The sequence below is a fragment of the Polypterus senegalus genome, chromosome 14 (genome assembly GCF_016835505.1).
Source record: "Polypterus senegalus isolate Bchr_013 chromosome 14, ASM1683550v1, whole genome shotgun sequence".
Taxonomy (NCBI): Eukaryota; Metazoa; Chordata; class Cladistia; order Polypteriformes; family Polypteridae; genus Polypterus; species Polypterus senegalus.
In genome coordinates, this window is record NC_053167.1 from 145272111 (window position 1) to 145299128 (window position 27018).

The following is a 27018-nucleotide window of genomic DNA, read 5'->3' on the forward strand; positions in this document are numbered from 1 at the left end:
CCCCCTTTCTGGTCAGGTGGCATGGAATGAACAGGCTGAGAAGGCTCTATGGGACTTAAAAAGTGCACTTCTGTCTGCGCCAGCGTTAGAAACTCCCTGACTATCTCGTCCATTCACTCTGTTCATGGACGAAAAGGTAGGATATATGACTGCAGTTCTCACACAACTCCATGGAGAAAAAACAAAGGCTTAGCCTATTTTTCGAAAAAATTGGATCCAGTGGCTGTGGGACTTCCAACCTGTCTCAGAGCTGTAGCAGCCACAACAGAGGCCATGCTAGCCAGTACAGATATGTGCTCATGAGCCCCCTAGTGGTAAAAGTGCCTCACGCCATACACTCCATTTTAGTACAGGCTAAAACCTCACATCTCACTACTGCTAGGGCAATACACTATCAAAATGTACTCTGTACGTTGTCAAAGCGTTACCATAGAAAGGTGCTCCACCTTACATCCAGCTACTCTTCTTCTAACTGAAGATTAAGGGGAGCCCCACAACTGTCATGATGAAATAACTAAGGTTATAAAACCTAGACCAGACCTACAGGAAACACCCTTAGGAACAGGAGAGATAATTTTTGTGGATGGATGTTCTTTACGATTGGAAAATGGAACACCTTCAACCAGCTATGCAGTGGTCAAAGGTGACCACCTGCTGGAAGCAAACCGAATTTCTTCAAGTTTAAGCGCGCAGGCAGCTGAGTTGATAGCTCTCACCCCAGCTTGTCAGTTGTCAGAGGGAAAAATTGTAACTATCTATACTGATTCTAGATATGCTTTTGGAGTCTGCCATGATCATGGGGCATTATGGAAACTCAGGGGATTCAAGACCAGTACTGGCAAGTCCATTCAGCACCAAACACTAATAGAATCTCTCTTAGAGGCCATAACTAAACTATCAAAATTGACTATAGTTAAATGTTAAGCCCATACTGAAAAACAAGATCCTGTTAGTAAAGAAACAAACTGGCCGATCACTTCGCGAACCAAGCTGCTTATAATAATACTCAAATCTCTTTATTCCAACAGACAGATGACAGAGATTCCGGTAATTTAGTCATTTCTTTACAGAGTTCAGCTGCAGAAAAAGAAAGACGAAACTGGTCTAAGGAAGGATCATTGGTCGAGATCTGGACCCATAAGCAAACTAATAAACCTTTCCTTCCTAAAGCTTCTTTTCCAGGTATGGCAAAAATTGCACATGGCCTGGATCACGCTGGAAAGGATGCAATGGTTCAAGAGGTTGAGAGACATTGGGAAGCAGTAGGCTTCTGTAGATACGCAGAGCAATTCTGTAAACGCTGTGCAGTATGTCAGAAATTTAATGTAGGGAAGGGTATTCAGGTAAGTCCCGCCGTTACACCTAACCCAATGGGTCCATTCGAACACCTTCAAATGGACTTCATTGAATTAACACCATCAAAGGGGTACCGATACTGTTTAGTAATTGTTGATCTGTTCTCCCGATGGGTGGAAGCTTTCCCTTCCAAACATGCAGATGCCAAACCTGTGGCAAAAGCTTTGATAAAGGAAATCATTCCAAGATGGGGAATACCACAGAAATTGCAGACTGATAATGGTAGTCATTTTGTAAATTCTGTGATTGATGAATTGACTACTTGGCTTCAGATAAATGTACATCACTACTGCAAATACCATCCTCAGAGTGGGGGCATAGTAGAGAGATGCAATGGCACCTTGAAATCTAAACTGGCTAAAATCTGTGAGCAAACACATTTAACTTGGCTTGATGCTCTGCCTCTGGCCTTGATGGGATTGCGGGGAAGAACACATCGGCAGTTAGGGCTGTCGCCATTCGAAATTCTGACCGGACGGCCCACGCCAGTCGGCATGGTCATAGGTAATGTTACACTGCATACTGTGGACAATGATCTTCTTTCCAATCTTACAGGTCTCTGAGCTTCTCTGAAGGAAGTCCACGAGCAGGTGAATCAGGCCTGGAGAACTAGTCCTCCATCAAAGGACTCCCCGATTCCGTTAGGAACCTGGATTCTGGTTAGAGATACTCAAAGGAACATTGGCGTCACCCTCGGTGGAGAGGACCGTTCCAAGTTCTGCTGTCGACACCACACGCTGTTAAAGTTGAGGGACTGCCTGCTTGGATTCACATCTCACATTGCAAAAGATGGCACCCTTGATTGTGGTCCTACTATGTCTTTCCATCCCCTGTGGTGTTATGGGTCCACAGCTCGTTGAGCAAAAGGCCATTCATTTTAAATAGATAATCACCGCACCCGAGGCGGCTTCGTGAGGGGGGAGCATTGTTGTAGCGAGCCGCGGGGCAGTCGTCGATGTGGGCGTTTCTCACCGTGTGCACAGGTGAGGAACTGCCCACATTCGTGATTGCTCCGTGGCTAATGCTACAGCTGTAATGGCCCCTCACGTTTTAAAAAGAGGCGCGAGTCGGTTGTGGGGGAAAGAAAGAAACGTTCGCGGTAAAAAAAATGGAGAGAGAGGAGAAAGGAGATGAGGAAAGAGGACGGAGGTTACAGGGAGCGAGGAAGCATGCGGTGCAAGAGAGACAGACACGCGGTGTGTGCGTCTGGTGAGCGCGCGACCGCAGCTCGTGGGCAGCTGTATGGAAGCTGGGTGTTAGGCCAACACCTAGACGTTTGAGTTGAGGTTGCTCCCGCTGAGTGACCAGGTAGCGGGAGTGCCTAGAGGAAAGCGACGAGCCGCAGAAGGCCGTGGAAAGGCAGCGGAAGTCGGGAGGCTTGGTGGTGGAGTCCCCAATGTGAGCGTCCTGGCTATTGGGGTAATCAAGTCTCGGGGACTGGGATGAGTGCCAGACCGAAGCCAGGGATCGGGAGGTCTCCAGTCTCGGGTGTGTTGTAGGAGGGCAGCTGCAGAGAGCGTCTTGCCTGCTGCTAAGCCCATACGGGATAAGCAGGTGAGACGCATACAGAAAATAGGCACCGGATTGTGTTAGTGTTTTAAAGACTGCTTCCATAAGAAGATTTAACCTCACGTTTTTAAGGATGTGTTTTTTTTCTATTTATTGATTTTTAACCTCCACGTGTTCTTTTTATGGATTATTTATTTAATGAAGAACTGTGAAGAACTGCACTATTTATTTGAACACTGTTGTTGTTGGTTTTAAATAAAAGCACTACTCATTTTTGCACCACCCCTTGCTCAAGTGTTTATTTGCCTCCACTGACCAGCTCACTCAGTAACATTATCGACGGTGTTGGGTTCAAGTGCTTCCAAACAGCCATGGGAGTGTGGAGCCAGAACCCACATCGTCACATCCCCTTGTCGACTGCTCTGGTCACCTTGACTTTTCCTTTCGGAATCACCACATCAGTTCAGGTGGATTTCTGTTCTATTATTGACTGTGGGACTGATCGACAAATCCAGTGGACCTGGTCTGACAAATATGTGTGTGTAACTGTTACAAACTCTGGATTCGGAAGTAACTGTGACAAGTGGGACTGGGTTTTGGCTAATACTGGAACTGATGACTGGGGTTATCAACCCTATAAGGCCCAGAAGTATGGTCTGAAATATCGTTTTTCTATTATAAAAGGACATGCCCCTCATGAATGTGCCGAATACCATTGTAACCCTTTGATCATTACTCTGTAGAACCCTTCTTTATATGATTCAGGAACCTACAGCGCATCACTTTCTCCACATTTTGTTATGTTACAGCCTTATTCCAAAATGGATTCAATTCATTTTTTTCCTCAGAATTCTACACACAACACCCCATAATGACAACATGAAAAAAGTTTACTTGAGGTTTTTGCAAATTTATTAAAAATAAAACAATTGAGAAATCCCATGTCCATAAGTATTCCCAGCCTTTGCCGTGAAGCTCCACATTGAGCTCAGGTCCATCCTGTGTCCCCTGATCGTCCTTGAGATGTTTCATTGGAGTCCACCTGTGGTCAATTCAGTTGACTGGACCTGATTTGAAAGGCACACACCTGTCTATAGAAGGTCCCACAGTTGACAGTTCATGTCAGAGCACAAACCAAGCATGAAGTCAAAGGAATTGTCTGTAGACCTCCGAGACAGGATTGTCTTGAGGCACAAATCTGGGGAAGGTTACAGAAAAATGTCTGCTGCTTTGAAGGTCCCAATGAGCACAGTGGCCTCCATCATCCGTAAGTGGAAGAAGTTCTAAACCACCAGGACTCTTCCTAGAGCTGGCCGGCCATCTAAACTGAGCGATCGGCAGAGAAGGGCCTTAGTCAGGGAGGTGACCAAGAAACCAATGGTCACTCTGTCAGAGCTCCAGAGGTCCTCTGTGGAGAGAGGAGAACCTTCTAGAAGGACAACCATCTCTGCAGCAATCCACCAATCAGGCCTGTATGGTAGAGTGGCCAGACGGAAGTCACTCCTTAGTAAAAGGCACACGGCAGCCCACCTGGAGTTTACCAAAAGGCACCTGAAGGACTCTCAGACCATCAGAAACACAATTCTCTGGTCTGATGAGACAAAGATTGAACTCTTTGGTGTGAATGCCAGGCATCACGTTTGGAGGAAACCAGGCACCGCTCATCACCAGGCCAATACCATCTCTGCAGTGAAGTATGGTAGTGGCAGCATCAGGAACTGGGAGACTAGTCAGGATAAATGGAAAGATGAGTGCAGCAATGTACAGAGACATCCTGGATGAAAACCTGCTCCAGAGCGCTCTTGACCTCAGACTGGGGCAACGGTTCATCTGTCAGCAGGACAACGACCCTAAGCACACAGCCAAGATATCAAAGGAGTGGCTTCAGGACAACTCTGGGAATGTCCTTGAGTGGCCCAGACTTGAATCTGATTGAACATCTCAGGAGATCTTAAAATGGCTGTGCACCGACGCTTCCCATCCAACCTGATGGAGCTTGAGAGGTGCTGCAAAGAGGAATGGGCGAAACTGGCCAAGGACAGGTGTGCCAAGCTTGTGGCATCACATTCAAAAAGACTTGAGGCTGGAATTACTGCCAAAGGGGCATCGACAAAGTACTGAGCAAAGGCTGTGAATACTTATGGACGTGGGATTTCTCAGTTTTTTTAGTTTTAATAAATTTGCAAAAACATCAAGTAAACTTTTTTCACGTTGTCATTATGGGGTGTTGTGTGTAGAATTCTGAGGAAAAAAATGAATTTAAGCCATTTTGGAATAAGGCCTGAAATGTGGAGAAAGTGATGAAGCGCTGGGAATACTTTCTGAATACACAGTATATCTTAGGAGCGTATGTATCCTGTAGAGAGATTTCAAATTAAGGTTGAGAACTCTGCTCCTAACACCTCCCACTTCACACACACACACCCCTCTCTCCTACCCCTGGTTCAAACCCGCCCCCTGTCAAGGTCATGAATATTTCCACCTTTTCTTTCACTTTTTCGATTGACACTGGGCATGGCGATCAGAACTGTTGGCTGCAATGGGCATTACATTCGGCTAGACAAGTGAATCAATCTGATTACTATGCACGTGCTACGTACGGCTAGGTCACTTTTCATCATCATCATCATCAAGCCCTTCCGTGAGAATCCTAAATCCAAAGAGGACTGTTTCATTTATGTTAGGTAGATTGCCCAGAGGGGACTGGTCAGGTGGTCTCGTCGTCTGGAATCCCTACAGATTTTATTTTTTTTCTCCAGCCGTCTGGAGTTTTTTTGTTTTTTCTGTCCCCCCTGGCCATTGGACTTTACTCTTATTCGATGTTAATTATTGTTGTCTTATTTTATTTTCTTATTGTGTCTTTCATTTTTCTATTCTTTATTATGTAAAGCACTTTGAGCTACTGTGTGTATGAAAATGTGCTATAGAAATAAATGTTGTTGTTGTTTTGGCCACTGTCCCTTTTCCTCTTTCTAACATATCTGATCCTACTGGCCTTCCTTGCCTACTTGCCCTTTTTATCTCACCCTCTTTTCCAACCGACTCTAATTCCATTACACTTTCCCTTCTCTTTCCCCCCACTCTTCATACGACTCCCCCGATGTTCCAGCCTCATGAAGGTAATTATACCCGTTTTTTTAGAAACCTCACTTCCTCCTGTGGCACTAATGTTGGTAATATCCCGTCCTTTTCCAGTTAATTCTTCCTCTTTAGCTTCCAAATGATCAACTTTTCTGATTACTCAGAATACTCCACAAGCTGATATTTGGTGGATGTGCCGTAGGTCTAAACTGCTTGACATTCTTCCACCTGACTGGACTGGCACTTGTGCTTTAATACAACTTGTCATGCCTTTCCGACTTCTCCCTTTAATTACCTTCCGTGTGTCGACCCCCGTTCTGTGGACCCTTCCCAGTTTTCCCTACATGGCCCTGGGGTGTGTTTTGATTCCATTGGAGTCCCTCGTGGAGTCCCTGATAAGTTCAAGGCAAGGGACCTCGTTGCTGCCGGATTTGAGTCTATTTTTCCTCAGGTTACTATAAACAAAAATGTAGACTGGATTAATGACCTCCATTACAATCAACAACGCTTCTTAAATTTTACTAAAGAAGCTGTTGAAGGTATCCATGAGCAACTTGATGAACAAATCGACTGGCTTTAGATATGCTCTTGGCTGAGAAAGGAGGCGTTTGTGCTATGTTTGGTGATGCCTGCTGTACCTATATCCCTAATAATACAGCTCCTGATGGATCAATCACCCGTGCTTTAGCTGATTTGACTTCTCTCTCTAATGAACTAGCTACTAATTCTGGCATTTCTAATCCTTGGGACAAATGGTTTATATCCACTTTTGGGTCCTGGGGCCAATGGCTTAAATCAGTTTTCATCTCTCTTACGGTTGCTTTAATTGTTCTCCTGCTTGTAGCTTGCTGTATTGTTCCCTTGATAAGATACATTGTATCCAAGTATTTTACTGCCTCTATGGCAAAGGCTTACTTTTTACACAAAGACAAAATGCTTCAGATCAGCACAGCCACCCCACACTCCTCCGCCCGCTCCACTCCATCCTCCTCTCCTACCCTTTCCTACTCAACTCTCCCTGATCAAATATTTTTGTTTGCTCAAAAGGGAGGAATGTGGAAGACGAATGTTCTCTTCGTTCCCTTGTACTAATTCATGTCTGATGTAACAGCATGCTTTGTTTTAGCAAACAGAAAAATGTTTGTGCAAAGGACTCAAGGTCTGACATTCCACACATGAGTCTGCCTTATCACGTTTTCTCTTAGCTTACATCTGAACGCCATAACAAAAGGGGCCAAGAAATCAAGTTTTACAAGGGACGTTAAAGGGGCTCAAGGATTGTGTATAATAAATGTGTTGACTGTTACATTTTATAATGATATTAAATCACGCATTCTAGGGGTATAAAACTGGAGCCCACCCAACAGACGGGGTTCAGAAGAGCCCTGACGCTGTCATGTATATTTGATTGTCTGCTTTTCTGAAACTCTTCTCACCGTGACTCTGAAAATAAAGCTGCTTTATAACCGCACCTGCTGTCGGGTCTGAAGTCTTCATCCACAACACTTAGCTTGGTGACGGCCGCCGTGTGTGTGTGTGTGTGTGTGTGTGTGTGTGTGTGGGCGCGCACAGGGCCTCTAAAAAGTCACTGAACTGAATCCATTCGACTTCACAAATGTGGGCAGAGTGAAGGAGCCGAAATTCAGTCCGAGTGTGCTGACCTTCGCTGCCTTCATCTTATCGGACCCTCGGTTTCTTGTATTCCCCCTTTGCGGCTGCCAGTTAACAACAAGTGCCAGACCACTGCGGGTCAGGGTGTCAAACTCGGCTCCCGCTGCCCGCCACTTTATTATTAGAAGCCAACGCATACTGCTGCTGAAGCGGACCCTTCGCTATGCCACAGTTTGGCACTTGGCTCCATCATCATCATCATCCTCCTCCTCCTCCATATTGGCGTCTTTCAGTCCTCGCTCTTAACTGGCGGCTGCTCAAAGACAAAGACCAACTCTGAGGAAGTCAATTCAAGTCACGGAAGCAGTGATTGGCTACAAACTAACAAAGTGGGTGAGGCCCACCAGGACTGGACTTTGACACCCCTGGTCCCCCATTCCGGTGGGCTCAGACTGCCCCAGGCCAGCCTCCTCATCCTGCGAGATCTGGAGCCACACAAGCGTATCCTTGAAGCAGAGCACAACATGGGCACAGTGGGTCTGAAAATCCACCAGTAAAGATGCCTGCACCTTGAAGAGTGCCAGGCCCAAGAGAAATCGATGAAGGTCTGTCCACAGGGGCAGACTGGCACAAAGCTAGGACCCTACATGTGGCCAGAGACACAGCCCGGCCTGGTCAGATAGACAAGGGTCCCTAAGTGGCACCGGCCCAAGAAATGATGACAAGCAGACGGACAGACTTACAGGGTTGGGTCCCGGCTCCGTGTGCTTCTTCTTTACCTCCGTGCCCTCCGCAGACTCGTCGTCATGCTGGGTGATGTCAAGGGTCGTGAAAAGGTTCGAGAGGAGCCCCAGGATGTGGATGATTGCCAGCTTGTTGGACGGGTTGGGCTTCAGGGAGAAGAAGGAGGAAAAAAATCAAAAGTGAGAAACCCAAGATGGCGTCACTCAGAGCAAATAGGCCCGGTGCCCACTTACCGTCTCCTCTGCCAGCTTCTCCAGCTGCTGGATGTAGGGCGTGATGAGGGAGTGCAGGTTCCTCAGGATCTCCTCTCCTGGCAGCGCAGACAACAGGAAGCCCAGGGCCTGCATGAGCCACATGCACTGACTGGTCTGCAACGAGAGGGGGGACAAGGACAGCGTCAGGCAGGCAGGCGAGGGCGTCACACACGTCCCACACCACGAATCGCCCTCCACTGACCTTGTGAATCTGCTTGATCAGCACGTCCTGCAAGAGACAAGAGCCGAGGATAAGCGGGCAGGTCAAACTCTGCAGACCCCCCCCCTCAAGGGGCACCCTGGGGGCCCACTCACCTGCGACACGGCCACAATGTTGGCCGCGTAGGGCGTCAGGTCGTACTTGCACTCTCGGCAGATCTTCTTCAGCGTGGACACACTAGAAATGGACAGTTCTGGGTTGCCCAGCGCATGCAGCACCAGGGGAAGGACGTTATTGATCATCACCGGGTGGTCCGCCAGCCACTCTGCCAGGGCGCCTGAAAGACAAATGGCATAGGAGACGCGTGGCCTGCAGCGGAGCCCCTCGGACGGACAGGGCGCAGACACCTACCGATGGTGAACATGACCGTGTCGGCCAGCTGCACGTTGTTAATGTTGATGCGAGGGATGAGGCCGATGAGGCCGGGAATGACGTCCGAATAATTGACATCGATGGTCTCTGCGATGGACTGGAAGCCATAGAGCAGGGTCTCCGTGTGCTGAAAAGAAAGGAGGAGTTCGGCTCAGCTGTACAGTATGTCACGTCTGGCAGACCACCAGAGGGCACACTCAGGCTGGGCACCCCCTTGAAATAAATCCTCCACAAAGTCATCTGGTCCTTCTCCAAGATGGCTCTCGCTCGTCTCTACCACTAATTTGGTGTCCGGGCCGTCGCTTTGATCATTTTTTTTTTTCTTTTGCTTTAAGCCACACGTGACGCCGAGACCACCCTGCCTAGCGATGCAGCGCCTTTGTGTGTCCAGCTGGAGTTGAAGAACGCGGGCTAACGATGACCTCGGTGAGTAGACTGGCCTGGGCGACAGTGGTGGTCCCGGGGGGCCGCAGGTTTTCTAAGGAGAAGTGAATTCCTGCTGGAGCGCCGCCATTCTGCTTCACTTTGGTGGTCTCGCTTGTTAAGGTTTCCCCCTTTAAAACTTCATTTTAGTCTCTGATGGCCTTTAGTGGCTCCTTCTTAACAAGGAGATGGAAATCTCGCCTGGGTGGGCTCGTCGTTAGCTCTCTGCTTTGATCAGATACGTAGGAGAATAAACTGAAGAGACAAAGAAAACGGCTTCTCTATCTTAGGTTTGAAACCAGTTGGAAAGGAAAAAAAAATCAGGAAATAAATTAAAAATCTACGACCCGACTCGGCAGACTTGTCACAGGACTAGCCGTGCAACCCGTGGAAGGAGGGCCGAGATCTAAATCATCAACGCAGACCTCCGCGGTGACACCTGCAGCACACCACCTGTTGGAGTAGACTGTGTAACGCAGGTAGGAATAGACTGCACTGCACTGATCATTCCAACCGATGGCGCGTCACACAAATCTGTGTTTCTGGGCTGCCACCTGTTGGAATGATAAACACACTGCATTTTATTGCGAAAAAGGTTTGCGATGCACCATCTGTGGGAATGACTTAATTAATAATGTCAAGAAGATGCAGGTTTTAACTGAAGAAAACCATGCAATTAAGACTGGTGTCGAGCCGGTGAGGGAAGGCCAGCGTCATTTTTGATTGTGTGGATTTAAACAGGAGTTTAACAGGCAACCGCTTTTCTGGACATGTTTGGAGATGCCAGCACAGGACGGGGACAGAGAGGACACTGGGATAGACGCACACAAGATGGAGGGGGCACTGGGAGGAAAGTAAACACAAAAAAAAGTGTCAGGGCGGTGAAGATTAAAGATAAACCGAGCAGCGTGTACACGCGTGCCACAAGATATAAAAGACCCTGCGACTCGGTTTAGCTAAACGGAACAAGACCACTGCAAATTATCAGTGCCACCAAGGCACTCGACGCACTTTAGAAACATCACGACTGGCACAGACGGAGAGACGTCACAAGAGCGGAGGAGCAAAGCCGTGTCACGTCTGACATAAGAAAACACGAGGCCACCCGATACGAAGCCTGCAGGGCGACTCAAGTTGGCATCGTTCGGCTCGTATGTCTTCATCCCGAGTGCTTAATCGCTCCGAAAGCAAACTTACGCAGTTTTAGATGGAATGACGTTTGCTGTTCTGTCACTGAAACCCCCCTGATGTTTACCGACGTTAGCAAACCCCGAGGTTGAGGGTCCGAGACGCCCACACGTTCAGAGGTTCACTGGGAGCAGACCGAGCTCAGGGGTCCCAGCAGGAGCAGCTCCTGGTCTGTGCCAAGGTCTCCAGTGTAAAATCCTTACAGGGTGGCCAGTCCCTGGTACTTTGGGGGGCCACAGAGACCAAGGCCGGGCTTAGCCATTGTCAACGTATTCAGAGGTGCGGACACACACACACAGAGCACTGACCAGCAAGAACCTCCGAGGCCACTGCTGGGGTCCATCGGTCTGACTGTGTGCCCCCCGGCGAGTCTCCGTAATGATAAAGTGAGACACACGTGTGACGTTCGAGGCGGGGGGCCATGGAGCCGCACAGAATAAGCCACCGGTGGCCAAGCACAGCACTGGTGTTACAGGACGGCCGAGGACTAAACCAGCAGATGGCACGAGCCCCGTGACTCCCAGCTGCCATACTGGTGACAGTGTGTACCCACCGCCCAGGACCCCCCGCCTTCGCTACCATAGAGCCGATTGAGTGTTTCGACTCATTAGAGATTTTCCGATGGGCTACATTGTCATTGGTTCCATTTAAAATAGCGAGAAGGAACTTTTCAACATCCGATTTTTTGTTGAATCCGTTCCTTAAAATATTCACCACCTCTAAATGTGCGCATTGCCAGCTCCAGTCACGAATACACGTAGAGAAACTCCCAGCATTCACTGGGATCCACCTGACTCCACATACCAGGCTTGTGAAAGGGCAGTTAAGGGGTCTGCAGCCACCAAGCGCCCCTCTGGCACGAAAGAGCAGATGAGAAGCAGCAGGGCCGGGGGCTCAACATTCGGGTGGAGAGAAGCTCCCTTACTCCACAGACCGCGACCCTCTAAGGAGGGGACTGCTGCCCATCAGTGAGAGACGATGCCAGGCAGCACGTTGAAAAACGCCACCTGCGAGACGTTTCTGGTCACAGGCTCATCAGAGGAGCTTCTGGGGGTCCCAACTAGAGACCTGCACCTTTACACACAAGTGTCCCATCACGGCCAGGGGGCTCCGCACTGCGCTCTGACACTTTATGTGCATTTTGTCCCCATCTGTAACTCCCATTCAATTAGAACTCCAAGACCACCCACCCCTAAGGAGCGGAGTACGGGAAGGCCAGCCACTCGACAGGATCGGGCGTTTTGCACAGACCTTCACGAGTGAAGCTTTTACACGGCGCCACCAGCCAATTATCTGACACGGCACGGGGACGGACCACCCGCACGTCGCCACCCCTGCACAAGCCGTCTGAAGATGGCCCCCCTTTCTCTTTCCATCCATTGCCATCCCCACTAATCGGGTTTCACATCCTCCCTTTTTCTTTGGCGGCTGTAAAGCTTTCAGACTCGATGACAGGGACGTCACTTTGACGTTGTGCTGCTTTTCTCGTTTTACTTGCTAATAAACAAAGCTTTGCTTTAAACCGAGGAAATCAGGCCAATGAGGGGGACGCGACATAAGCAGATTGTCACTTCTCTGCAATAGCGAGCAGCACAGCACACGAGCCTCCATTGTCTTGGGGACACCAGCCTGGTCTGCGCTAGCGAGTCAGCATGTGGACCACTTGTGCAGACACCACTCACAATGTGTGTTCATCTTAAGGGGTGCACGAGCAGACCACCCAATATGAAATCTCGCGAGCCCCGGTGACTTGACGATAACACGAAGGTGACAGCAGAAGCCACATTGGTCAGTCAAACACCAACTCCTCTCGGTGGTCTTCTAGCGCAGGTCAGTCACGACAGCCCCCCCCCACGGCACACCTACCTGCCACGAGGCCGGCTGGTCAGCATTGGTCAGCAGGCGCCCCAGCTTGTCATACAGGTTGCTAAGCAGCTCAGCTCCAAGCATCTCGTAGACATACATGAGGGTGTCCGATATGTCGACCCTGAAAAATGAGGGGACAGCAGTCAGAGCGGGGAGCAGACCACCATGGCTCTGAGGGGCCACACCTGCACAGACACTCACCGGTAAATTCGAAACTGTTCTTTCTCATCGGAGGACCAAGAACTGTACTCTTCATCAACAGGAAACTGGGCTTTGTGAAGCAGGACGTCCACCAGCTGAAAGTAGATGGGCCGGTACACTTGCATATAGACCACCTGCTTGTCCGCCTCAAAGGACATGATATCATCCTGAGAAACAAAGGGGGGGCATCAAGTAACACGCCAACGTGGCTCCTGTCAATTAGCCCACTCTGCCAAGGTGCCAGCCTCACCTCTACCATACCATCTTACTCCATACCTGAAGTGTGTACCAAAAGGTCAGTGTCAGCGAACTGGTGGTCTCATTCACGGGGTAATGACCAGGGATGCCAGTGCAGAACATGATCATGTTGACAAGGGCCAAGAAGCTCTGCCAGTGCTCCACCTGCTCCAGCAGAACCCTGCGACAAACACAGAGAGTCGGTCAGCGCCCTGACCGGTGCCATCAAAACGACGCCCAAACTGGCACCAGCCGGAATTACCGAGAGTGGTTCTCGCCAAGTGCCACGGCGATGCGACAGATGCCATGGGACGTCTCCATGTCGCAGCTCTGCACCGCCTGTCGCAGCTGTTCCTGCAGCTGCAGCACCTGTGGGATCAGCTTGAGCAGAGTGTTGACGTACCTGCGGAGAGGAAGACGAGGGTCAGTAGGGGGGGAACGGGCAAAGTATCTGCCCCCATTCTCATGGCCCGCTTGCACTCCTCCAGGTGGAATGCAACAAGGGAACCCGAGTGAACACGCAGTACGGTTTTTAAAGTCAGCGCCCGTGTGAAAAAGTAAGTGCCCCCTCAGCAGCAATAACCACAATTACACACGTCCATCACGTGAGGCCAGTCTTCCACACTGCCCTCTCTTCTTCACTTTAATTCAGACACTCTGGCAGGTTTTAGGGGTGCCAGCTGCTCAGTTTAGCACCCCTTAGGGGTTCAAGTCAGGACAAGGCCACTGCATAACTTCACAGCCATCGTCCCGCTGCATGACCCACGGAGGCCTTGGGACAGACAGATGACTTCTTAAGAATATTCTGGTCATGTGCACAATTCCTGGCACCTTCACCATGGCAATTCTCCCCACGTGTCGTCTCTCCATCACACTTGCGCCCCACGTTTTACCGCAGGTCTGCTACCATCAGAGTGGCTGCGTGCTCATTGGCCCACGAGGGTCCTTTTGGACCGCCCCACCATGGAATCACGAACGTTGTCCTTGGCCGAGGCTGGAGGGCCCTGCAGGTCCCTGGATGTTGTTCTGGGATTCTCTCTGCTGTGGTCTTCAGGGTCATTTTGGTACGGAGCCCTGGAAGTGACTTTGTCCCCCTTTCTTTTTATCTGTGCTCAAGGCCAAGTGCTCTTCGGAGAAGACCTCACTCAACACGTGACAGGGCTGGCCGTGTTTGGTCAGCTGACTGAGCGAGTCACCAAGGGGGCAATTACCTTCTCACAAGTGCTGAATAATGTCGTAAGGAGAACTCGTGTTCTGTGTCCTCTCAGGCCCCCCTTTATCTGATTCTCTAAAGACTCCAGGCAAAGTGGGGGGCAAATACTTTTTCACCGCCGAGGCCCACCCCAAACTCCACTCACCTCTGCGAGTCGGGCTGCGAGATGGCGTTGACGATGGCCTCCACGGCGGTGTCGAAGAGCTCGGGGTCCTGCAGCGACGAGAAGGCCACCTGCACGAGACCCTCGCAGTCCGAGAGCGGCACGTCCAGCTGCACCCAGCTGGAGAAGCACTTGAGCACCTTCTGCTTGATGAAGCCCGGCGAGTCGTGCTGCTGGAGGAGCTGCTGCAGGAGGGGGAAGACGGCGGCCGACTCCTGGCCCAGGGTGTTGCGCACCTGACCCTTGCGGTACTGCGGCAGCCGGCTGGTCTGGAATTCCTCGGGCAGGACGGTCAGCAGCTCCAGCAGCGCCAGGCAGCGGGCCCTGCCGTCCACGTCCGAGCTCTCCGTCTGGAACATCTTGACCATGTCGCTGACCGCCGAGGGCCAGTTCTCGGGCATCATGTTGAGGGCCAGCGACGCCAGGGCCACGCACAGCCGGGTCAGCACGATCTTGGAGCCCGAGGCGAAGCGGGCGATCTGGCTGAAGAGTTGGCTCTTGAGGCTCTCGTACTGCCCGGCCGGGATGTCGCCCCAGTAGCGCGAGATCTTGGTGTGCAGGGCACTGGCGCCAAAGTACTGGATCTCGGGCACCTTGTCCGGGCTGAGCAGGGCCCAGCTGAAGTGCCAGGCCTGCGGGGAGACCTGAGCGTGCATGAGCCACTTCTGCGCCAAGTTCTTGTTCTCGATGTTGGGGTCATAGTAGAGCTGGTGCAGCGCCTGTGGGCACAGGAGGGCAATGAGCAGAAAGAAAGGACTTGCACAGAAACACACACAGTCGAGGACGCACGTGCCACTCTGTTACACACACACACACACACACACACAGAGCCCACCATGCAAAGCAGGGCCTGTGCACACAATGGCATATTAATGGGTACGGTGTGCCAGTTTGTGTGCACAAACTGTACACGGGCATATAAGCTCACCCCGGCACGTACACACAGGGCACAGCACTTGCTGTCACGACATTACACTCGCACTCGCACTTTCATAAAACATGGCTCGGCGTCCGAGTGGTGGCACCATCTGCCACACTTGAGGCACTCAAATGAACTGCTAGTAAAAGAGGGGCGGGCACATGCCACCCTTGGTGGCCAGTGCCCCCCCCTTGCCATGTTTCAGTAAGCTGCAGTTCAGAGCAATAAGAAGGGGCACCAACAGATCACATAAAGCGGGTAACACAGAGTCCTCAGGTAAGAGTGGCACACATGGTACACTGCCACCCCAAGGCTTGACCGACAGCCAGTAAAACAGTGAATCTGCCAACAGCAAACATTTTAACTGCTATGTGCCCAGTCCACTGGGCACGACTGTTCAAGGACCCAATATGCCATCTTTATGACCTGGCAGTGTTTGTCGGGTATCCACCAGGTGTTCACCTCATAACCTTGGTACATTGGCACAGTCACAGCAGTAGGCTCTGGCGACCCACAACTGTGAGCCGATGCCAACGGCCTTCACTCCATGCCTGCCCTGCTCAGTCAGCAGACAGCTTGAAGACACAACAGCAGTAGCAGTGCCACTTACGGGCACCACCTGGCAACATCAAGTGCAGTACTGGGGGCCCCAGTGACTTCAGGTCCTGCTATCCACTCCCCCCCAGGTGACCTCAGATTGTTCCAGTAAGGCAGACAGAGGTGCCCAGGTGGCACAGACCAGCAGGAACGTCAGTGGGCTCAGAGCAAGTGACAATAGGGAGGGCTAACCTTTCGTGGTGATCCCCCTACCAGAGAGTGGCTCTCGTATCTATGGCATTTATATAGCGCCTTTCACATCTCTCAGTCTAGCTAAGGTGTTCGACTCGTTAATCACGGCATCGGAGAGTGGCAGAGTGTGGCACGTCAGAAATTCATGTGACAACAGTGACCCTAGGAACCGATGACACCGTGTCCTCCACAGCTGTCCATACAGAGTAGCAACATGGGTGTGCTGACCGACATGTGACAAGTCAGTATTTGACCGCACTCTGTACGTGTGACAATAACCATAGAGCACCCATCACTAAACATGGCACCAGAGGGGGTCAAACTGGCACAGGAGAAGAGCTCCAGTCTGCTCGGGACATGTGACAATACTGACCCCTTAAGTGACATTGTGAAGGAGCTCACGGGTGGACGAGCCACTCAGCCTGGGTGGTTGGCAGCTCCCTTCCTGGCCGGGATGCCAACACACTGGATGGGCAGTGGAGGACTGGGGGCATTCTGGGGGGCAGCAAGCTTCTGGTGCTGCTCCAGTCTGGAGTCCCACAGGGTGGCATGGTAGTTGTACTTGAAGAGGGCAGCCCTGTTAGAAACCACTGGGGCGGCTTTGGGGGTCCCATTCTATCTTCCTCAGCGTGATGGTTACCCCCGAAAAATGAGCCAAAAACGGTGAACTGTTTTCAGTAATAAAAAATGTCATCAAGTGTCACGGAAACACAAGAAACATCAAGCTAAACACAGGACGACGGGTGGGCCGAATGCCCACTGTGGTGCAGATGCTGATTAAGTGCGTCTCTCTCGTGTGACAGTCACAACCACACAGTGCGATGTCACAGTCAGGACAATACAAGGGGGTTTCTTTGTCACTTTTATTAATTTTGTGTCATTTGCACATGAGATGGCAGAATGTCTGTGCCTGATGCGTGCAATCGATGTGCCCCTTGTGTTATTGTGGGCTACCACCGTGCCAGGCTTTGTGAACAGTGCTTAGGGGGCTGACGTCTTTCTTGTTCTTGCATTTTGATGGCAGTCATTTCGCCCTTTTTGTCACTTGGCTACTGCTGCCACATGATGAACCTTCAGGCGGCTGAATTCCCTGGGCACATCATGCCAGTTTGGTTGTCCGCACCATATCATGCATCACTTTCGCTATCCGTGTCCACGTCGGATGACCAAATCTCATTGTCACCACTGTCACCCGATTGTTCTAAAACTTCTTTTACTGATTCTCATTTACATGCCGATGTGCTTTTTAAGGCTCCGCCCCACTCATGAATATTCATAAGTTGCCCTGGTGATTTTTTTTTCTTTTTTCAGTAGGACGCTCCCTCATCCACAAGGTGGCAGCAGAGTGCCGTCCCGAGTGCTCGCGGGGCCTGCCGCTCCACAGCTCCTCGAAATCGCAGCCGAAGGGTGAGGAGGGCAGGACCGGGTGACCCGTTCGCGTCCAGACTGTTTTAAGGGAAATTCGGTTAACCCAAGTGAGGTTTTGGGATTAACGGCGTTCACACGCTCGGAGTTTAACGCCACAGCAGCTCGTCCTGCACAGCCAAGCGAGTCAGAGTCGGGGGCGCAGAACACAAAAGGAGGAGGAGGAGAAGAAGGACATCCTGCCTGTCACACGGCCATGTCGCAGCGGGGTCTTCAAGTCACTTTAAAAGTCACATGGCCACAGAGTGGTCGCACCTTTGCTTTGCTTTTATTGAGCGCATCTGGCTTGGCGGCCGGCATTTCGACTCAAGTGAGAGATGTCACACCTGTGGGTTACGACACGATGACCGGCGCACGCGCTGCCCCCGCTGCACATGGCAGTGTAGTGAGCATGGTGGGCTGCGTCCCTAGCCTCGCCATTATATAGCGCCTTTCTGAGCCATCGCTCACTAGTCAGTGGTTTAACGTTAACGGTGACGCTTCACAAGTGACAATACCAACTGTGCATCCTGATTATATAGCGCCTTTACTTAGGACGTGAACACAGTTGGCTGCATATCACTGGGGCCTAACAAGGGCAGGTTAACTGGTGGTCCGAAATAAACCTGGCAGGCTGGACGTCACACTGGGTGCTTTGGACAATTAAAGCCCCAGGACTTGGTGTCTTCCCAGATGCGACTTCATTCCACTTCCAAATCTCACAAGTGCAAACGTCACAAACCCACCAGACTGGGGGTCCTCTGACAACGCGGCCTTTAAAACTCGTCGTTAGAAAAACGGCTTCAAAGATTTCGATTCAACGGGGACATCCGGAATGATCTCGGAATTCAGCCCGAGTTTGCAGTTTAATGTCAGACAACAAGCTAAGAAGACGCACAGACGGAGCGAGTCGCTCAAGACGCCCCCCCATTTGTTGTTACACCGGGGGTCCTCATCTCTGCCCCCCTGGATTATTCTATTCATGAATGGCAACAATACAAGCGTGCCCTAAAATAAATGACGTGCCAGGTCTGCACTCCTAGTGTTTGTGTGCTTTACACTGAATCACGGAGGAAAGGCGCTATAGGGGTCACCACAGTCATGGGGGTCCTTTAATTAAAGCCACTCAGGGCTGTGGTCTCAAAACACTTCACAGGCACTCCTGTTATATAGCGCCTTTCACAGCCATCGCTCACTAACCACAGCACCGGAGAGGACCAACGTGCTTAACCTTAAAGGGTCACAGTGACGGTCCTGGCCTTACACTCCTGTCATATAGCGCCTTTCACATCTGTCACTAATCCAGACGTTTACCAGCAATTCACCGGACTCCCGACAACGAGGACCCTACAAACCTTCCACATCTATCACCAGGCAGGGTCCCAAAGAGAGTCACTTTGTCAATTGTTGACTGCCACGCGCAAGTTAAAATTGTCACCGTGATCTGCACAAGTGACAGGAATGACCTTAGAAACCTCGCAGAATGAGAGAGAGAGCACAGCATGAAAGAGACCATTATATAGCGCCTTTCACATCTATCACTGACCAGAGAGGACCACATTGATAAACGCTGACTGGCACAAGCAAGTGAAGGTGAAAGGTGACCCAACACACCTGTTATATAGCGCCTTTAACATCAGAACAGTGACAAGCTGCATGTTAGTCAGCACAGTGAGAATTTCACTGGAGCCACCAGACCGGCTATATAGCGCCTTTTACAGCCATTGCTCTACTATATAGCGCCTTTCACAGCCATCAATCACCCGTAGAGTAGCAGGTGTAAATTAACAATGTCATTATGTGTTCAGCACACACGACCACCGCCATATAGCGCCTTTCACAGCCATCGCTCGGCTATATAGCACCTTTTACAGCCATTGCTCTACTATATAGCGCCTTTCACAGCCACCGCTCGGCTATATAGCACCTTTTACAGCCATTGCTCGGCTATATAGCACCTTTCACAGCCATTGCTCGGCTATATAGCACCTTTCACAGCCATTGCTCTACTATATAGCACCTTTCACAGCCACCAGACCTGCTATATAGCGCCTTTCACAGCCATCGCTCGGCTATATAGCGCCTTTCACAGCCACCACTCGGCTATATAGAGCCTTTCACAGCCACCAGACCCCCGTAGAGTAGCAGGTGCGAGTTAACAATGTCATTATGTGTTCAGCACACACGACCACCATCATATAGCGCCTTTCACATCTATCACTAATGGTGCCACTGCAGACATGCTTTATGTTCCCTGCTGGACTCCTGAGATTACAGCCGTGTGCCACATGACGCCTGGTTGAGGGTCCCAGAAGGTGGCAATGGGGACTTCAGAAATGCCGAGTGGAGAGCCAGAGGTGGTGGGCACAGCACGTGCTTCACACGCTGCCAGCTCTACACCATCCTTTGGCATTATTTTAACGTCACCTGTCCCTTCACACAAATACAACGTTCAGCGTGTGCCAGCGGGCGCTTCGACTCCCCTGGAGTGTCGTGGATTTAGTCAGCAGCACCCACACAGCTCAGCCGAGCACCAGAAACACGACGTCCACCTCAAGTGACGTGTACACCGCTTATATAGCGCCTTACACAGCGGCACCACAGAGTGACGACATCCTGCATGGTGATTAGAATGGCACTTGGGCTCACAATGCCCTCATAACCCGGGTATATGGCGCCTTTCACAGCACCTCCCCCACCTCGGAGTGATCAGCAGGAAGGCCAAACTGCTGCATGTCGATCGTCACCTGCAAGTACGAATGTCACTCTGCTCCGTTACCCCGTGACAGTAATAACCCACTGAACCTGCTATATAGCGCCTTTCACAGCGGTCTCTCCATCTCTCACCAATTGCGGTGGCACCAAAGCGTGTCACGTGTTGATTGGCACATGTGTTTGAATGTCACTGGTGAGACGTGGCGAGCCTTTTTCTGAAGTGACACGGAGGTTTGTCCCACACTGTAAGATTGCCACCCTCGTCATCCTGGCTGTCACGCCCTGCCATTCGGTGTCACTTGCGCCCGTGTCTGCTATGCCCGTCATTATCACTCGTGTTGAATTAGGCAGGCAGAAGAGGCGACTCAGAGCACCAAAACGAGCTCCACGTGACGTCACAACCACCATGATGACATCACACGAACAAACGCAAACGTCACACACTCGGCTTTCAATGTGGCCATGTGGGCCACCAGCACAGCAGACCACACGAGAAGTGACGGGAAAAGGGGACCCTGTCATACAAGTGTGCCTCCAGGGTGACATATCAGCTGGCACTGCACAACTGTCACAGCCGGACAAGAGGACATTCCAACTGTGCACAAGTGTCCGCCACTGTGGAGGTCACCCTGATGGACGGGCAGCAGCGGGCACCGACGCCTCGAAGCTTTAACCACTCCCTCATACGCCAGCTGTCTCGAGCGCAGGAGATGGCGCAGTTCGTCTCCCTTTCAAAGTCACAAGTGCAGGACGAGGGCTGCCTGGCAGATAAAATTAGCTCTGCCTTCCTGCCAACTGACGGCCTGCGAGCTCACAAATGACCGCCTGGCACCTGTCCACATGGCTGCACCAGACACAGACAAAACAACACGGCGCCCAGTGAAAAAGTGCATTCGCAACGCGCCGCTACCTGTAAACATGCCAGTGGCACAGTGCTGGAGCCCCCAGGTGGCAGCCGAAAAACAGAGGCTAATGAGAAGGCTTCTGCTAAGTGTCTCCCTGAAGGATGTGGCAACGGGCATGAACTGGCATCAAACCGCCTGTGGCAAAGCCCAGGGGAGGACATTAGCCTGCAACTCACTGGGTGCACCAAGCAGAACTTTATACTGATGGGCACAACACAAGCTGGCACTTCACATGTCCTCCAGAGCGGGCAGAACAATCTGCAGCTCACCTTGCTCCACCCTGCCACCACCTGCCCTTCAAACACAACCTCACCTTCTCCCCAGAATATGCCAGTTCCACAGCAGGACCAGCATGATACCCCCTCGCCCACAGCAGGGCACAGGCCTGAAAGGACAGGCTGGTAGGCTGCGGGCGATCCTGAGGCTCAGCTTATGTCAAAGAAGCAAAATAATGGCCTGCCCATCTCTACCCACCCATCGTCCACTTTACAGGGCATAGCAGCGGGTGGAGGGAGGCATCAACCCTGGATGAGGCGCTCCTCACTTTGTGGATGCCACTCACCCAGAGACTGACCACTGGACTGTCCACTAGCCTGCGGGTCAAGCCACCAGACGTGACAGCAGGCCTCGGCTCACCCAGTCTCCCACTCACAGGACAATGACCTTCGACCAGTCTGTCCACCTCATCACTCCATCAGGTGGCACAGAACATGACTTGGCACTTCGGCAGGGCAGGACTCGAACCTGTGGCTCCAGCAAATGCCTTACAAGACACGAGGCTGACCGGACTCCAAAAAGCACCAATGCAGCCTACAGCTCAGGCCCAGGAGGGGATGCCCGCTGGCATCTCACTGTAGCCAGAGGACTGGCAGGCCGGCCTGATCACAAGTGGCAACTTTCATGCAACTCACAGAACTCGGCCTCTGCCAGGCTTTCCAGACAGGTCACCACCCCACGGCTCCCATACAAGGCCACGTGCCAGGAAATGAGCGGGCGCAAGTAACAACCACCTGGTGGCATTCCTGAAGTGAAGAGTCAGCAGCTTATTATTATCACACAAGACAACCAATGGAATTGCTCACAGTTTGCGCCCACTTGTTTCCTTTTAAACTGTTGGCCTCCCCTACATGGCCTGGCAAGAGGACACTGACTCGGGCACTGGATGCCACTAATTTAGACAGAGTGGCCGGGCTAGGGCACCTCAGGTCACCTCGGCATCACAATAAGGCCTCCCCAGTGCCAAAGCCGGGTGCTGCCAGCATCACTTACCCACACTCCAGACAAAGTGCCAACCAAAGCGCCCTCACCTTCTCCACATTCTCCACTGTGAAGTCCAGGCTGTCCGGGCTCTGTCCACTCCGGCCGTGTTCCATTTACGCAATGTGCCACTCTGACCCTGAGCTGCCCTCTAGACGGGTCTGCCTGCCACCAACTGAGCTTTGGGAAAGGCGACGGCGACAGAGACGGTGTGTTGTCCTCAGCTTTTCCGCTCGTTTCCTTTATAGCGCCGCTGCCGGTGGACAATGTCTACTGGGAACTCATCGCAGGGCAGTGCCATCTAAAAGAACTGCACCAGTGGCATTCATGGAGGAAGAAAAGGCGGCCAGCCCGTCTCAATCCGCACCACCTGAAGGGAGCAGACAGCCGCGTGCTGCCTCTCTACGAAGGGGCGCCCGACATGCCCGGCCGCCGCAACGAGCTCCTCCCAGCAGCCGCAGACTCCGGCGCTCAGTAACGTCAAGGAGCCAGGCAGAGAGTCGGGATCTCAGGAAAGCAGCGCCGTCCACAAGCCGCCGAGAACGATGTGGTCAACGTCCACGGAGCAATTCCTCGACACTGCCCACGGTGACCAGCCGGTGTGAGGAGGTTCTGCGCTTCGCCGCTCTTCTCTACGAGCAGAAATGTCGTCGTAAGGAGAAATAAGGAGTGCGTGAACGGCCGTCACAAATCCGCCGCAGTGCTGCTGGGTCTCCGGGACGAACCGAGCCGAAGCGGGTCGGCACTGCAGGGAACCACTGCGACACCCTAATTAACGGAGAGACCCTCCCGAGCGGAGCGAAGCGGAGCAGTGGAGCTGCAGCGGCAGCATGTGGCTGTCCACGAGGGCGCCTGAGCGGACTCCAGTCTGGCGTGCCAGCTGTCTTCCTTCAGATGGCAGAAAATCCAGATGACAAGCCCTGAATAGATTACAGAAAAAAACACCGACCTGTCTCTTGCGGCTCCGGTGCAGTACTGACCTCTTTTTGGGCTTCTTTCTGACAGGCGCACTTTTCAGCTGACACCGACTGTAGGACTGCGTGAGAGCCGCGCTGCTTGCTGGGACTTGTAGTTCTCTATTGACGGCAGGCTGCTGTATTGCAGTACTGTACGCGGGATTGAGCTGTAGAGTTAGGAGCTGAGCGAGCACGCTGTGCTAAAATGTAATATTTCGGGATCGCGTCAGTCTCAGCGGGAAACGAACGCAAAACCAGAGAGAAAAAAGAATTTCAGTTTAAGTGAAGCGATGCACCCGAGCGTTGAAAAAAATGACGAAAGCGGAGAGGCCCGTCGCTCCGGGCCTTCCACAAAGGCTGCGCTGCGAGCTGTGAAGAGTCCGGCAGCCTCGCGCTTTGAACTCTTGGCATACAAATATGTTTTTATTGTAAATGCGATCATTAAATGACACTTTGCTTTGAAGAATAGTCACTGTGTTAATATAGCGCCTTTCACGGTAGACACGGTTTTGTGACACACCTCGTTAATGCTGAACCCGGGGTCTTTGATCTGCAGAGGTTGTCTAAGCCCCTGATCAGCGTGTCCGGCAGTCCTGACCCAAAGCCACCCAGAAACCTCAGCAGCTCCATTTTACATGTATGTGGTTAGCAGGCACATTTATCCAAAGCGACTTTCAAAAATCAGCCAGGAGAACTGTTTGGGAACAAGTGTGACTTGACAAGGTGACAGAATTGGCCACCACAAGTGAAGAGCTCAACGTAAAATGCCAGCGAATTACAATTTCTAGGGTACAAAACACAGACAGAAATTCACCTCCCAAGAGGGTCATCAGGCCCTTCTGAACTTTGAATGGAGGTGGGCAGCTCGTTCCAGCAGCTACCCACAAAAAGAGTCTGGACTGAGATTTGTTGCCAGGCAGGTGCCATTCATCAGAAGACCCGAGAGGAGTGACATCTGCTCACCTTGGCTGGATGAACACCACATGAGCCTCTCTGGTGACACGTGCCACTAGTCCACATGCGAAAAAACCAAAGCTTGGGCCAGGAGCTGCGCTGCATACACCATCAGATAGGGTCTGCTCTTGGAGAATCTGCAAGACCAAGAGACCCCAGCCACATGGACAGTGAAGGACAGCTGGTCAGCGAGGACCACCCCAACCTGGCAGGCGTTAGCCATAACGAGCCGAGCTGAACACAGGTGAGGTGTCGAATAGATGCACAAGGTGGCATGATGAGCTGAGCTGGCATTGGTGGTCAGTGAGACATGAAGAGATTACAGCTGATGCCAGGAGGTCCTCTGCAGGGAGCAACAGGTACAGCGTGGCACTGATATGAGAAGGCCCACCAAGGAGGGGTATAGGGAGGAGGGGGCCTGCCTAGCAGGAGCCGTGGTGCCATTCCATGTTGGTTATCCAGGAAGCCCCCCTGACTTGTCGTCCACCACTCTCAGCCGTGGCCCCTGCCCTTTGCTGATTGCCTTCAATACACAGTTGAAACCCTTGACCAGAATGTTGGTGGGCTCCTCAGTCACAGGTGGAATGTGGATGCCCCCCGGAGAGAGGCGGAGCTGCTTGACCTCTCTTAATGACCAAAGACCTGGACTTGGGGGGCTTCAAGACCTTCCTGCCCAGGTGACGAGCTGCTCAAGCCCTTTGCTGAAGCCACTTGTTGGCACTGTTGGGTTGTCTCTGTAGGCTCCTACTGGAGGCTGCCAGGTGCCCACTTTGGACTTGGACCCTCTACTCCCCACTTGTGCCAACTTAACAAGCAGGTTTTAATGTCCGAGACCACCAAGACCACCTGTGGTAATGCCCCCTTCTAGCTGGTGCCATGCTGATGATTCTCAGGTTGAAGCAGTTGTAGAAACCCAGCAGGGGGTCTTTGGTCCTCACTGGTGCCAGGCTGGGCCTCAAGCTCCATTTTGTTGAGTTGTTGTCACTTTAGTGAGTTATCCGCTGTATTGTCTTTGCCTTTGTTATGTTTGTGTGTATTATGGGTAATCCAAGAGGCGGAGTCACCTGCCAATTACTGCCAGGGACCGCCCTCCGCTCGCTAAGTACGGAGGGTCTCGGCAGTTCCAGGTGGCTCATTGTGAATGCTGTGCGGAGTCGGGGGCTTCCTCTGCTGTATTTGCTGTGCTTTTTAGTGAATTTTCCTTTTGAGTGTTTGCTTTGGATTGTCTTTGTGTCGCCGGCAGCCCCAGTTTGCCTTTTCTACTCCACAGAAGTTTCCTTTGTGCCTCCGGACAGTTTAAACCTTTTTTATTTTTATCAAAGTCCCGCAAGGCCCTTTTTGTGTCTAGCCGGGGTTTTTTAAAAGGATTTCCCCCTCTAGTGGTCAGTTTTGGAAGTGCCATGGACTCTCTGGTGCTCTGAGCCCCCAGTTCACGTCAGGCACATTGCATCTCTGCAGTGCCCATTCTGCCAGCTACACCAGTGCCAAGCCTGCTTTGCCGTCTCTCGCCTCATGTGGTGCTTCAGATGGCACAACACGCAGTGGAGTGTATGGGGCGACGTGCCCGTGAATTCACCCCAGCGGGTTTGGGATTGATAGCGCCTGTGCTATCAACATAGGAGCTGATGTGCCACTCACAGTGCAGATGGGCAGGTCTGGCGCCACGGCATTGGGGGCACACCCTGGTGGTCTGTCCTGCCCTCTTTGTGTTGTCCAGGGCAGTTCTGTGTGTCAAATGTCTTCTTTATTGCCAGCAGTTGCCCCCTCGTTCAGTCAGTTTAAGGTGGGTGGGTCTATCTGATTTAACCCTCGGTTTACTAGCAGCCATCGCTGACCGGTTGGTTTAGAGAGGTGGTCCCAAGACGAGTGCTCGCAGTCAGACCCCTGACAATTACGTGGCCAGCATGGGCTCCTGGTGGGCTCGACTGCTGAAAGTCATTTTACCAGCAGCACTGCAAAGACGGGCAACCACAATGGCAACACACCAAACACATCGGGCTCCCCCAAAATCCCAGCATGCCGAGGGGGTCACCTTACACACGTCCCTAGTTGTCCACGTTGGATGCCAGCGCAGACTTGAATGTGCAAATCAAAGCTGATCTCTGAATTTGTTCTTTCATGTGGCGTATTTGTTTTGACAATGTGACCCAAGCAAGTGACGTCAGAAATGACAGTGACATGAATGAAGGTAAATGCGCACGGCCACACTGAACGGCGACGTCTGAATTTCACCGCCATCTTACTGCGTCAGGGGAACATGGCACACAGCCGTGAAGCTCTCCAGGGTGGGCACGGCTTGGGCACTACTTTGAAATGTGGCATCTAGTCAGGTGCATCTGCCACGTCCTGCTGTTCGGTAACTGGAAAGGCGGCCACTGAACCCACACATGGACACTTTAATGGTCGCCACGTCTTGTAACGATGGGCATTGAGAGCTGCCCCTCAAGTGGGCGGTCACTCTGAGTTCACAACATCGAGGACAAGTCTGCCTTCAGCTCAAGGCGATGGCGTGCCAGGTGACAGTCCTGACCTCGGCCGTGTCACCTGTTAAAAGAAGTTCTCCAGACGTCGTGGACATCGTCCCACACTGACTAAGATTTGGAATTCCAAGACCATGATGGACCTCCAATGAGGCAAAGTGGGCCGAATTTACACCATGAATCTTGCAAGTAGCCCCCCCC

General features: G+C 51.8%; 1 protein-coding gene across 2 annotated transcripts in view; it reads right to left on the reverse strand.

Moving 5' to 3' along the window:
• Positions 1–23426, reverse strand: part of ipo13b (importin 13b) — a 33984-nt gene extending 10558 nt beyond the window's left edge. The window contains exons 1-11 of one of the 2 annotated variants that reach the window (XM_039736066.1): positions 22478–23415; positions 14421–15157; positions 13325–13465; positions 13102–13243; positions 12826–12992; positions 12625–12745; positions 9127–9274; positions 8871–9052; positions 8758–8784; positions 8535–8669; positions 8301–8447 (exon numbers count right to left, since the gene is read on the reverse strand). In XM_039736066.1, coding sequence (XP_039592000.1) covers positions 8301–8447; positions 8535–8669; positions 8758–8784; positions 8871–9052; positions 9127–9274; positions 12625–12745; positions 12826–12992; positions 13102–13243; positions 13325–13465; positions 14421–15157; positions 22478–22543 — 2013 coding nt within the window. In that variant the 5' untranslated portion in view covers positions 22544–23415. Of the gene's footprint in view, positions 1–8300; positions 8448–8534; positions 8670–8757; positions 8785–8870; positions 9053–9126; positions 9275–12624; positions 12746–12825; positions 12993–13101; positions 13244–13324; positions 13466–14420; positions 15158–22477 lie in introns of both variants that reach the window. The other variant, XM_039736067.1, reaches the window with a different exon arrangement.
• Between the last annotated feature and the right edge of the window lie 3592 nt (positions 23427–27018).